Here is a 12,633-nt window from a genome sequence, read left to right on the forward strand (position 1 = left end):
TAAATTAAATTATTTTATACTTATATAAATCTATAATTAAAATTTTAAATTTTTAAGTATTTTTTTAAATCTTATATTAGAAATCTTAAAATGTTAAGGATTTTCTAGTAAATACTAGTAATTTCTTAACAATATAAGCTTTACTTATTTAAAAAATTCTTTAATTTTATATAATTAAAATAAAATTATATAGTATTTTTTTCTTAATAATATAGCTAATAGTATATATAAATCTATTTTTAGTATAATTTTATTACTAATATATAGGCTTATTTAAAAGCTTTAAAGTTTAAGGAAAATAGTAGGAAAAGGTAGCCAGTCTGTGGGGGTGGCCGGTCTTTAGGTAGGGGACGTTAGCTTGCCGCCTTCACATGCCACTCACTCACTCACTCACTCCCTTTGACCTTTGCTCCCTTCAATTTCGCAACCTGTGACTCCCTAGCTCATACTCATACCCATGTCTCCTATACTAATGACCTGAATAATCTGAAGGATCATAGCATGGTTAGTTGTTCTGGTGTTTATTTATCATCCATTCGGGACTGACTTTACTTGACAAGGAAACCCTACAAGAAACCGCCCGTGTTATCACGTCTAAACCTGTTCAGCGAGCTGTCGTTAATACCGTACTCCTCGTTTCGACAGCAGCAACACTCTTTTGCACGGCTGCTATAGCTTCATTGCTCTTTTTCCAGAATTTTCTTCCTCACGAGGTTGTAACTTTGCCATTGCATCTCCAATATGGGTGGGTTATCAATGCTGTGTATGTTGCTCGTCTGACTGATAGCATTGTTACAGCTCTGGCATCAACCCGTATGGAATCGTCTCCCTTCAAACGCCACCAATGAAGACGCAGCAAGAGTACGATGTGTCGTTGATTTTGGCGATGCCTCGCTCGAATCCAAACGTGGAGCGCGGCAACTTCATGATTACCCTGCACATGGTCAACTCGCAAGCTGATGCTGAGTTGCATGCTGCGGCTGAACGTCACGCATCGCTACACCAAGGATTGGAAGGGGCCAACGTACTGTTCACTTCACGCAGGCCTGCTTTGTTTCCTTACGTGGACCCATTAGTATCGGTTGCCTCTCGCGTACTATTTCTGCTTTACCATTTGTTCACACCGGGTTCAAGCACGAACTCGATGATCATCCCGTTGGCCGAGCGAGTCTTGTTCTCAAGGGCCTCGAATCTCCCCAAGTCAGCGTATGTGGAGGTTGAAGCGGGCCAGACTATTCAGATTTACCATGCCTACCTTCAGCTCACAGCTCAGCTTCGTGGGCTCCGGTGGATGATGGTTCACTATCGCATCTCGACATTCATCGCATTGACCCTTGTTTTTTGGGCTTTTGAAGTTATTTTTATGTGTGTTGCTTGGGGATTTTGGAGCATGGCTTCAGGATCACCGCCTGGAGATGCTGCTGACAAGACCAGGAGGCTCGAGGCAGAACGATATGAGTATGAAGATGAGGACACCGATCACGCAGAGACCTTCCCGACATATGGAAGACAGCAACCGCTCAAGTACGAGCCCGAAATCAAACCAGAGGCGGACCCTGAACAGCCTTTATCGGAAATTCCTCGCGCAGGAGCCGACGCGGATGACGAAGACGAGGGAAGTTTTGACGATGACGACGACGATGTGCAACACAAGGATTCGGGCATCGGAACGAGTTATAGTGAGGAGGGAATTTCAAGCATTCGAAGACGAACGTCGCGTAATAAGTTGTAGAGGAGGAAAGTTTTGCGTGGCCTTGATATAGAGAGGGACTGAGTGTGATGAGTGGAAGCAGATACCCGTGGCTTATGATATGCAGTACTAACTAAGAATAAGAATGTGTTGTTGTCAGCTGAGGATTTTGTGTTTACCTATTATGCAGGGGAAACTGCCTGGTAAGTGAGACTATGCTGATCCGACATGCATGCCAAGTTGGCTGTAATTCGATGACGAGCTCACAACAGGTAGAGTTTGGCGTTTGTTTTTGGCTACTACCTATACTTAATTCCCTTGTCAAAGAACCAACGCCTGATTAATAAAGAATAGCAACGTGCGCTTCGTTTTGTTTCACATCAAGGGATGCATCCATTGGACTGTAATTTACAAGTCGTTTGCCTGGCTATCGACGGTCAATGGTTTCAGGGCGTTGATGCGTATTTAAAGCAGGCAATTGATTGATTCACTTTCACCGTTTGTTGGCTGCATCTTTGGCTTCCCACAATTGACAACGGCTGAAGGTTTTGTGATGGATATCAATACAAGAATACGATAGCATTCATTGCCTGAAAATAGAGCATTAAATCCATACTGTTTGAAGAGCGTATCGATCTCCAGTCACTATAGTACACTAACTGCACATTGAAGTCTTTCCGTTGAAATTCACTACCTAATTCTTCAGTGCACATGCATTGGATGTTTTCAACCCCTCCAGGCCCCTCTATTCACACCTCATCCACGTCCACACTCGCTCTCCTCTGGCTGGGCCTGGGCTCGGGCTGTCGTGACCCCCCATTGTACCTGAGCATCTTACTGTAGCTTAGGGGACACTCACCCATCCCATGCATGCTCTGGCTGATCCATTTCTCAGAGCCCCTCAAACCCCTCCACTTTCTTTCTGTTGCCAACAATCAAACGCATTAGGTTGTGCATCATTCTTCTCTGCTAGGAGTACCTGGGTTAGTGTGGTGTAACTCAGCAACACCGCCTGGCGTCACTAGCATTCATCGACTTTTCGTTCTATTCTGTGTAATTAAATTCTCGCCTTTTCACATCCATTCACACTCACACTAGAGGCACATGGTTCTCAATCACTGAACTGAATGAACAAACTCGATGTCTCCACCATAATCCACATCCCACCTCACCTCGCCATCCCCGACCACCCCCAAGTTACCTGGTAAGGTAAGGTACCTGACAGCAATCGTGCCGCTACCGCTACCGCTACGTACCGACCGCTATTACTAGCTTGATTTATCTGGACTCATTGCGGGCCAACTACTGCGATTCCCTCCACCGCCCGCCCGCTTGTTCCTTTCGACGTCTCCCGAATCAATTCTGAACCCGATAACCTCCAAGAGGCCAGACAGACCTGAGCTGAGTTCACCGACCTGACCGCGTGTGCTGTGTTTAGCACCTGCGAGCGAGCAACCGACTGCTTCTGCTGTTCATTCTTTGCGACTCCTTCGTCTGAACCCTCGCCTCTGCCTTCGCCCAGCCTTCAACGAGCCTAGACGCAGACGGGACGAGACGTCACGGTCAAGTCTTACACACAACTACCGCCGTGATCAACTTATCTCTACCTCCCCTCTTCTCGAACCTATATACATACACCAGCCACCAGCCTAGCACATCACATACCGTCACGATGCCCTGCTTCAAGGGCATTGCGGTCAGCATTCATGCGAACTCTGCCCCGCTGCCAGAGTATGGCATGCAGAAGCAATCTCGTCTCTCAAGAATCAGTACCTACATTCCTGTACCCCAACCTCAGCTCGCTGAGTCAAACAAACCCGAGCCTGCAAAATTCGCCATCTCCATCACCCTTCTCACCCCCGGCTTGCCTATCCCATACTCGACCCCGAAGCCAAGTGATGATAACCCCTACCCGAAGCCTCAGTTCGTCGGCGGTCTGAACACCAGTGATCGGAATAAGTCCTCTGGTGTTGTGAACCCCTACATCCCCATGACAAACTCCGAAAATGAGACCATCGCTGCTTACATCTACTTCGACGGTCGAGCTAAGGAGGAAGTTGCTACTCTTCTGCGACCAGGTGAAGAAACATGGGTCAACAGCCGCTGGGTCCAGGTGCCAGATTCTGAAGGTGGCGGTCTGGCTGAGCGAGAATTTCTATTCCGCGAGGTTGGTCTCGAGCGTTGGCTCAACGGCTTGGACCTACAAGGCCATGATGCCGCCGAGAAGCTAGAGAAGCGTCGCCAGAAGTTCGAGAAACGCCGCCGACGACAACGGGCCATGGAAGGAAACGCCAGTGCCGACGTGGAGCAGGGATCTACAGGACGCAGGGACACACTACGCTATGGCGCTGACGACAAGTCTCCTATTGAAGCTGTCGTGGACGACTCTGATTCCTGGTCCGACGACGATGACGAACCTCCTGAGGCGACTGGGCAGATCAAGGTGGCTATGTTCCGCGTGCTTGCCTCTGGCGAAATCAAGAAGGGCGAATACTCACCCCAGTTCGGTGCTCACGACGGCGACGAAGATGACATGAGCTCTAAGGAAGGAAATGGCATCGACGCCGACGTTGAACACACGACAAGTTTTGCGAAGCCCAAGACTCTTGATCCGAAGACCATCAGTACACAGACAGTCACGGGCATCGACGGACCAGACAAGCCCTACGCTGTCTTTACCTTCTTTTACAGGGGAGAGCGTAAGTATTGCCGGGCGATTTTGGGATCGTACACTAACCCGCATTGCAGGACAATTGCAAAAGATCGGGGTTCTACAGTCCTCAAAGAACCCTCAGACAACCCCTGGATCAGCCAAACGGAGGTCAGGTCAACTAGACTTCTCCAGCCTCGGACCTCTCAAGGCTGGTGGTACCGTTGGCTTCTCCGCTTTCCGTGACCAGGCCACCGAAGCCTCGAGACGACGCAAGGCTAGAAAGAAGAGCAATGGAAACATCGCCGATGATAGCGACGATGATGATGAAGAGGACGACGAGAACCTTGGCAAGATGGAGGAAGTGTACGCAAAAGATGTGAACGCAAAACTTGCGCCAGAAGACGTCAAATTCCAGGGCGAACTTGCCGAGGGCGTGGATCGTATTCACGTAAGTTCTGCGGTTGTATTTTCTGGAATATTTGAACTGACGACATAATGCAGCTTAAGAGGGCGCATTCTGCAGACCCAGACAGTCTGGCCACATCGGAATTGTCACAAACCCCGACCGCAGCTAGCGAATCCATGTCACAAGTGCCTACCACCGGGGGCTCCCCCGCCAACAATCTTCTCTCGAATGCTGTAGGCCTTGATACACCTAGCAAGTCGATCTTCCAGAGTCCTCTCAAGAAATACCGACCCAGTGTGGACTACGGACCGGGAGGTCTGAACCTCTCAACAGGATCTGGCTTGAAATCAGAGGTAGATTCAGCCGTTTTCGGGGGATCTGGGTCGGGGTCAGGAACACCCTCTAATATCGAAACTCAAAAACCGAAGGTTGAGGATGAGGAGGAGCTATGATGATGGTGGAATCCTCGATTTTTCGATCGATCTTACAGACTTCAGCGGACAAGTCTATTCATTGAATTACGAAAGAAAACGACAAAAAATGACGGCTTTGCTCCAAACATGAAGCAGCCGTCGGGTGTCGACATGGACAGCCTCAGCAGCTTGGACATAGACTGATGGACCAGTTCTTCGGTCGAAGGGTTGGCCGGCACGAGTATTGACAGCACAAGATATAAAATTTTCACTATGAAGTTTATGTGGTGTATTGGCGAAGGTTAAGGAAGTATCGGGTGCTTCTAAGATTTGGGAAGCAAGTGGCTCATGTTGTATCGAGGCGGCCTGTCATTTCTTGGTTCAGAAAAATAAGCAACTCTTGATCTTGAGGAGGCATGGGTGGGTTACTTACTAGAGGTTAGAAGGTTCTACAATCGAGGAGTCTGAGCCTGCAGAAGGAATTGGTGGTCGGTGAATCGATTAACTGTATGTGATATACCGTTGCTTGAACAATATAAGGGCATTCCTTTACTTCATCCTTGCGGACCAGAGTAAATGACTAGATGCACCTGGACGAGACGGCAATCTGGAGTTTTGAAATTGGAAGCAGAAATAGACTGGCTATAATCAGTACATTCACGCAGTATGCATGCCACCAATTCAAGATTGGACCCGGGAACGAAATCAAGGTCAGAGTAATAATCAATTGATAGCATTCTATTGTAGCTTCTAAGGAACAAGCAGACTCGAGGAGCAAAAAGCTGGCAATGCAAATGGAACTTGACAATCTTGGTACCAATCGTTTACTAAACTTTTTATCATGTTAGCGAAGTGCTTCTGACACGTTGGGTTGCGTAAAGAATGAATGAGAGGAAGACATGTCAGACTGTTGAGCTTGATAATTTTGAAATCAACATAGAGATTCAGTTGGCCGTTCTTAATGGAAGAGTTTGTCATCATGCAAAAAGGGGTGTGTTCAACGCGTCCAGCGTATGCGCTGGAGGCATCGAGACGTGTATCGTTGTGTCGTGTCATGTAAACGTACCTTACTGTTATTGGTTTGAAAGAACCCGCAGATATGTTATTCTGATGCTGCAGAGCGTGTCTGCATATTCTCAAGAGCGTTGCCGGCTGAAAATGTCTGCGGGAGCCAATTGTTGTTGGAAGCTGAAATGTTGTTGAAGACAAAGAAAGTTTTTCAAAAGTAGCTCCAGCACAATTTTATTCAGTAGGCGGACCGGGGTATGGTCAATTATCGGCATATCCAAGCTCCATCCCGCCATTTATGCTTATAACGAAGCCGCACTGTATCGGCACAGCCCTGGACCCGATCTTCAGTGTATTTCAGTGGGTAGCAGCCCATCATCGTTGACGTGTGTGCCTAATCTGCACTGTGCCCCCTCAACCCCACCATCCATCCATTCGATCTCATCTCTCTCTTCCTTGCTCGCTTCCATTGCTTTCCCCTCGGGCAGACTTTGCGACGACCCAACGGTTCCCTACCTTAGTTAAAACCTTCCGATCCCCCCTTTCTAGACGCATCAGCGATTAAAACGACCAGGACAGGTCCCCATACTTCAAAATGGCCGGAAGTGAGTTTATACTGCTCTGGAATGGCTGTACGACGAGAGAATCTAACCGCGCACACTTCTAGACTTTGAGGAAGTTGCCAGTATGTTTGGAACCCTCCTGGACTGATTCACGAGTCCAACCCATGCGAAAGTGACAAGATGCCTAACGGAAAACAAACAGAGCAGTTTGTTGAGTTCTACTACAACACCTTCGACAGTGATCGCAAGGGTCTCGCTGCTCTCTACGTAAGTGGCCCTTCAGCCCAACGACGAGAACTCCTGTAGAACCACCTGCTAATCCTGGTAATAGCGAGACCACTCTATGCTGACTTTCGAGTCTGCTTCCGTCCTTGGCACCCAAGCCATTACCGAGAAGCTTGCTGTATGCACCACTTCGTCACCAGCGATTTCGAGTCGGCGTTGTTAACATTTTCTCCAACAGGGCCTCCCCTTTGAGAAGGTCAAGCACCAAGTCTCTACCCTCGATGCCCAGCCCTCCAACGACCAGGGCGGCGTCATTATCCTCATTACCGGTGCTCTCCTTGTATGTTTCCGACCATCCCACAACCTCCTGAAATGCGCCTACTAACAAATATTAGGTCGATGAGGAGCAGCGCCCCATGAACTTCAGCCAGTCTTTCCAGCTCGCCCGCGATGCGAATGGCCAGTACTTCGTCTACAACGACATCTTCAAGCTTGTCTTCGGTTAAACGAAAGCAGTTACACTGCCGGCCGACGCCTTTTGTTGTTTGAATGAGTTGAGCGATGTTTATAAACACACAAACACACCAAGTGGGGCGACAGACGAGGGGAAATTAAAGCGGCAATGGCAACGGAATAGCTTCTTTTTTTGACGATAAGATGAATTTAGAGAATCGCTTGAAGGGAACGCTGTGATTGTCTTGGATTTCCTCTCGCCAATGAAGCTTAATCATTGTGTCTCAAAGCTATGAATACTTAACCTCAGCTTGATAACATGGCAAATAGGGTCTGAAGTGATCAAGCCAAGATAAAGCCATCCAAAATTGATTAAAGTGAATGTAAACGGTGCAACGACGTGCGTCACCTATACTTGAGTATGGTCAAGGACCGCGATTGGCGTTATATCTTAAGAAATGAACTGCTTCAACGGCCACAGCCCGACTCATTCTTCAGCAGTAGAAATGGAAACAGTTAACATGACTTGCGTGCCAGCTCTGTCAACATCAATACGAAACCCAGAATGCGCCTGCATGAGTACGCTGAAGGCATTTAATAAGACCAGAGCTGGGGATCCTCTTTACAGGACATTTAAATGGCGAAATATTCACTTTACGCTGAACTCTTGTCCAAGAAGCAAGCTCATCATCTATTTTTAGGAGGGTCATAAGACTGGCCTCACTGGTCACTGCGAAGTGGGATGGGACGAAACGTAACCCGAGAAAAATCATTCATTTTCCATGCCCTGAACCGTGCAACACCGTTTGATCCCGAAATCGCAATGCATTGTGAGGGGTATAAACAAATAGCCTTAGATCTTCGTAGCAGCCTCAAGAGCCTTTTGCTTCTTGATGATCTTCATCTGAGCCTTGGGACCCATGATACCACCACCCCATTGTCGGCGGGCCTGCTCGTGCTTGTCAAGGTAACCGTCCTTGACAGCGGAGATGAGCTTGGAGAGCTCGTTCTTGTCCTCGGAGCGGACCTCGGTGATAGCGAGGACAGCAGCGGTCTGGTGACTTGTTAGACACGAACTTGAGCTCATGATTTCGATAAACATACCTTCTTGTGGACGACAGTTCCGAGACGGGCCTTGCCCTTGACAATGGCGTAAGGGATACCCATCTTCTTGCAGAGAGAAGGAAGGAAGACGACGAGCTCAATGGGCTCGACATCGTTGGGGATGAGGACGAGAGAAGCCTTCTTGTTCTCAATGAGGCCAACAACATGGTTGAGACCGTACTTGACAGTGTAGGGCTTCTTGGAAACATCCTCCTTCTTCTTACCCTCCTTGACAGCGGTAGCCTCCTGGAGGAGACGCTCCTTCTTCTCGGCCTTGGTCTCAGGTCGGTACTTGTTGAGGAGCTTGAAGGCCTGGGCAGCAGTGTTGCGGTCGAGGACGTGCTGGAACTGAGCGAGAGCCGGGGGAACCTTCAGGCGCATCTGAAGGATCTTCTTCTGTCGTTGGAGGCGGACATACTCGGGCCACTTGACCATGCGAGAGACATTTCGCTTGGGCTGGATGTCCTGGCCGATGCCGAAGTTGCGAGGTCGCTTCTCGAGGAGAGGGTTCTGTGGACGTCAGCGATCTTCCCACCAGAGGAGACAGAAGAGAGTTACTAACCTTTGCGGCCTTCTTGCCAGCCTTACCCTGAGGGAAAGGGGCGGGAGCGACCTTCTTGCCGGACTTGGGAGGCTGTCATTGAGAAAAGAAGACATCAGCAAGGCGTTCAAGCCAACAAAAGGTCTTCTCTGAACTCTAACGAGAATAGGTCGTGACATTTCTGCGCACGCCGCATCTCCAGCCAAGTCTTCACCAGCTTCGACACCTGTTACAGTGATCGAAGACTGGCGGAATACCAACAGCATATGTCGCCCACAACAAAGTGGACGACGCTGTGGCTCAATTGCACAATGAAGCGCATTTGACTCACAAAACTGTGGCCATTAGAGTCGAGTCGATTGTTTCATTCACTCACCATCTTGAATAGTTGGGGTTAGTAGTTGCTCGTGGGTTGAAGAGCAAAAGTCCAGGACACGATGGTGGATGAAGAACAAAGTCAAGAAGAAAAGCGAGGGTCAGTGCCTTTTTTTTGGTGAGAAAAATAATTAGGGCTTCTCTGAAATCTGTACCCACTTTGATAAAAACGAGAACCCACTGGCTGGAAGAAACAACCCAAGGCCTAACAGGGGGGAGAGGAGAGGAGAGGGGCTGGAGCTGATCGATCTTTTCACGACTAATGCAGCGCACGTGACCGTGACTCTTAGAGTCAGGCAAACATGCTCACTGCTTGAATCAATGATTGGGAGGCAACATCTTCCATTGAGAAAGAAAAAAGAAAGCTAGAATCTGTAAACTCAAAAATTAAATTCTAAAAGACTTCCCAACAAAACAACTAAACTCGTTCGACATAAAGACTCCTGTCCTTGGATTCGTTGTCCACTCACTTCCGTCCATATACACAATCACAAAGACCCAACCAGTCGAGACTCAGTTGAGACTTTCAAACTCCACTTACAGCAAAATGGCACCTACACCTTGCTTTCGGTGTCAGAGCAACCGGGCTGTTGTAAAGCGACCCAAGAACCATCATAAGCTGTGCCGAGACTGCTTCATCAGAGTGTTCGAGGATGAAGTCCATCACACAATCACATCATCAGACCTCTTCTTTCCCGGCGAAAGAGTTGCAATTGGTGCTTCGGGTGGCAAGGATTCAACAGTGCTGGCATCAGTAATGAAGACTTTGAACGAACGACATAACTATGGACTTGACCTAGTACTCTTGAGTGTCGACGAGGGCATCAAGGGATATCGGGACGATTCCCTAGAGACAGTCAAGCGAAATGCTGTTCAATACGACATGCCCCTGGAAATTGTTGGTTACGATGAACTGTACGGATGGACCATGGACCAAGTTGTCGAAACCATTGGAAAGAAGGGAAATTGCACATATTGTGGTGTTTTCAGACGACAGGCCCTCGACCGAGGAGCCAAGAAGCTGGCCATTCAGCATGTCATTACCGGCCACAACGCTGACGATGTTGCCGAGACCGTTCTCATGAATCTATTGCGAGGTGACATGCCACGCTTGTCCCGAAGTACCAGTATTGTTACCGGAAACGCAAGCAGTGAGGTCAAGAGGAGCAAGCCTCTCAAGTATGCATACGAGAAGGAGATCGTGCTCTACGCACACCACAAGAAGCTGGACTACTTCAGCACGGAGTGTATTTACAGCCCCGAGGCTTTCAGAGGAACAGCACGTGGACTTATCAAGAACCTGGAGAAAGTGCGGCCAAGTGCAATTCTCGACATTGTACGAAGTGGAGAGGACATGGCTCGACTTACACCAGACAAGGGCCAAGCTGCGTGTGGTTGCGACGAAGGCGAGGGACTTGGAGGGTGCGGATCAGCCAACGGGCGGACTTCTGGTAATGAGATGGCCCAGGTCGAGGCCAGCCTGAAGGAAAAGCACGAGTCGGCAGCTCTCGAGACAGAGATTACATCCAATGGAACACCCAAAGACGACGCAGTTCCCTTGCCAGTAAGGACTAAGAAGCAAAAGGAGACACCTGCACCAAAACAGAACCTAGGGAAGTGTGTTAAGTGTGGTTACATGTCGAGTCAGACCATGTGCCAGGCTTGCACATTATTGGAGGGTCTGAATAAGAATAGAGCAGAGATAGCGATATAATGGATACCCTTGCTGTCAAGACCAGTGCTTCTCTCGTTCCAATACCCCATGGCTCGAACAAGATACTTTGTACGAAATTGCTTTATTCTTTCTCTTAGCCACTGTCCACCTGTCTTGTAGGCTCCAATGCCTTGCCACTAGTATTCCAGATATATGTATTTACAATTGCAGTTTTGGGCTGTCGTCTCTGGTCATCTGCCCTCGGTTCCATATTGCTGTTTAAGAAAAGCGCGTCTCCAACTGTTTGACCGAATTAATGCCTGTATCGCCAGCTGAATAGAAAAACAAACCTTCCAAGGGTTGTTCAGCTCGAAGCCTAAAGGCGCTTCTGGTTTGTCTGTTTGCCCTCGTAGAGTTCCCGTAAGTCGGCGATCACGGTCCATCACTGTTCAATTTATTAGTATCCTTGAGTTATCGTTCGGCTGGACATATCGTACTTTGCTATATACTAATTAGTACTGGCGATATGATACTATCGAATGCCCGTAACTTACTCTATCCCATTGATCCACGGAGTAACGAGGTCGTTTGCCCTCGTTCTGCCAGTTCTTGACGACAGCAAGACCAGTACCAGAGATACCGAACATCTATCAATCATCAATGAGCTTCGGTATCGTGCGGTAGCAAGATCGGACAGTGACATACACCAATCATGATGGCATAGGGAAGAAGAGCCTCAAAAGGGACGGGCATCGTGACGGCGGCGCTGCCTGAGCAGACTCGAAGGTATTCGGCGTATTTGTCGGAGAGCGAGAGTTCGAATTGACCAGGCCTGACCTGTCTTCCGGGTTCGTCGCGGTAGTCGTGAGTTTACCGAGTAAACGGGCCTTGAATTGAAGCTCACGTCGAACCGAGCCATTGACGACTCAACGATTGGTGATGCAGATTTTGGTGCCTCAGGCCAGAAGCTCCATAACTATCCTTGCGTCGTGGTACAGTAACTGAGGGGACCTGTCGCACAGTGTGCTACCAAGCCCCATAACAGTAGAAGCGTGCCTTGCTTAGCAACCTAGAGAACAGAAGAAAAGGAGGAGCAAACTCCAGGTTCTTTATTGACAATGATCTAACACTCTCAAGACATTTGAAAAACGAATTGAGTTAAGGAATGATTTAATCTACTTCTTTATACTTGTATAGCACACTAAAGCTATCAGTCCTTCAATAATCCGCCAATAAGCATTCTCACTTCTACCATTCCGGACTTTTTCTCTCTCCCCTGGAGGGGCTCCCTAAGTCGGTAGCTGTCGCACGCACTGTGGCAACTAGCTCCCGCGACTGCTGTTTGATATCACACAAGTTGACGCGACGTGATTCAGCAGCTTTCCTATCGCATCTCTACGATATCTAGACTCTCTACGAACGCGTGGTTCAAATCGACTTGGGCGTGTCAATTCACACCCAAATTTTAGTTCCAGTAATCAGTACTGCGCATTCGCTCCCGGCCGTCCCTCGATGCAAGCCCGCGTACCGCGATGAAGCAGACGTGAC

At 48.5% G+C, this 12,633-nt stretch overlaps 6 protein-coding genes across 6 annotated transcripts; 4 read left to right on the forward strand and 2 right to left on the reverse strand.

Moving 5' to 3' along the window:
- Positions 1-844: 844 nt before the first annotated feature.
- Positions 845-1,732, forward strand: J7337_008491 (uncharacterized protein; the record flags this gene model as incomplete). The annotated part of the gene is made up of 1 exon (XM_044826108.1): positions 845-1,732. The coding sequence occupies one exon, from the start codon at positions 845-847 to the stop codon at positions 1,730-1,732; it is 888 nt and encodes a 295-aa protein (XP_044679025.1).
- A 1,630-nt stretch (positions 1,733-3,362) lies between these two features.
- Positions 3,363-5,201, forward strand: J7337_008492 (uncharacterized protein; the record flags this gene model as incomplete). Its single annotated transcript, XM_044826109.1, has 3 exons — positions 3,363-4,389; positions 4,439-4,791; positions 4,845-5,201. The coding sequence occupies 3 exons, from the start codon at positions 3,363-3,365 to the stop codon at positions 5,199-5,201; spliced, it is 1,737 nt and encodes a 578-aa protein (XP_044679026.1).
- A 1,564-nt stretch (positions 5,202-6,765) lies between these two features.
- Positions 6,766-7,464, forward strand: NTF2 (Nuclear transport factor 2; the record flags this gene model as incomplete). Its single annotated transcript, XM_044826110.1, has 6 exons — positions 6,766-6,775; positions 6,838-6,855; positions 6,936-7,000; positions 7,065-7,136; positions 7,197-7,298; positions 7,354-7,464. 6 exons carry the CDS (start codon positions 6,766-6,768, stop codon positions 7,462-7,464), a joined length of 378 nt encoding a protein of 125 aa, XP_044679027.1.
- Positions 7,465-8,264: 800 nt separating this feature from the next.
- On the reverse strand, positions 8,265-9,435 carry RPL8 (60S ribosomal protein L8; the record flags this gene model as incomplete). Its single annotated transcript, XM_044826111.1, has 4 exons — positions 8,265-8,465; positions 8,516-9,025; positions 9,078-9,149; positions 9,433-9,435. The coding sequence occupies 4 exons, from the start codon at positions 9,433-9,435 to the stop codon at positions 8,265-8,267; spliced, it is 786 nt and encodes a 261-aa protein (XP_044679028.1).
- A 543-nt stretch (positions 9,436-9,978) lies between these two features.
- Positions 9,979-11,145, forward strand: NCS6 (nucleotidyltransferase; the record flags this gene model as incomplete). The annotated part of the gene is made up of 1 exon (XM_044826112.1): positions 9,979-11,145. The coding sequence occupies one exon, from the start codon at positions 9,979-9,981 to the stop codon at positions 11,143-11,145; it is 1,167 nt and encodes a 388-aa protein (XP_044679029.1).
- A 452-nt stretch (positions 11,146-11,597) lies between these two features.
- Positions 11,598-11,838, reverse strand: J7337_008496 (uncharacterized protein; the record flags this gene model as incomplete). The annotated part of the gene is made up of 2 exons (XM_044826113.1): positions 11,598-11,732; positions 11,791-11,838. 2 exons carry the CDS (start codon positions 11,836-11,838, stop codon positions 11,598-11,600), a joined length of 183 nt encoding a protein of 60 aa, XP_044679030.1.
- Between the last annotated feature and the right edge of the window lie 795 nt (positions 11,839-12,633).

Source organism: Fusarium musae, chromosome 6 (assembly GCF_019915245.1).
Source record: "Fusarium musae strain F31 chromosome 6, whole genome shotgun sequence".
NCBI classification, from domain to species: Eukaryota; Fungi; Ascomycota; class Sordariomycetes; order Hypocreales; family Nectriaceae; genus Fusarium; species Fusarium musae.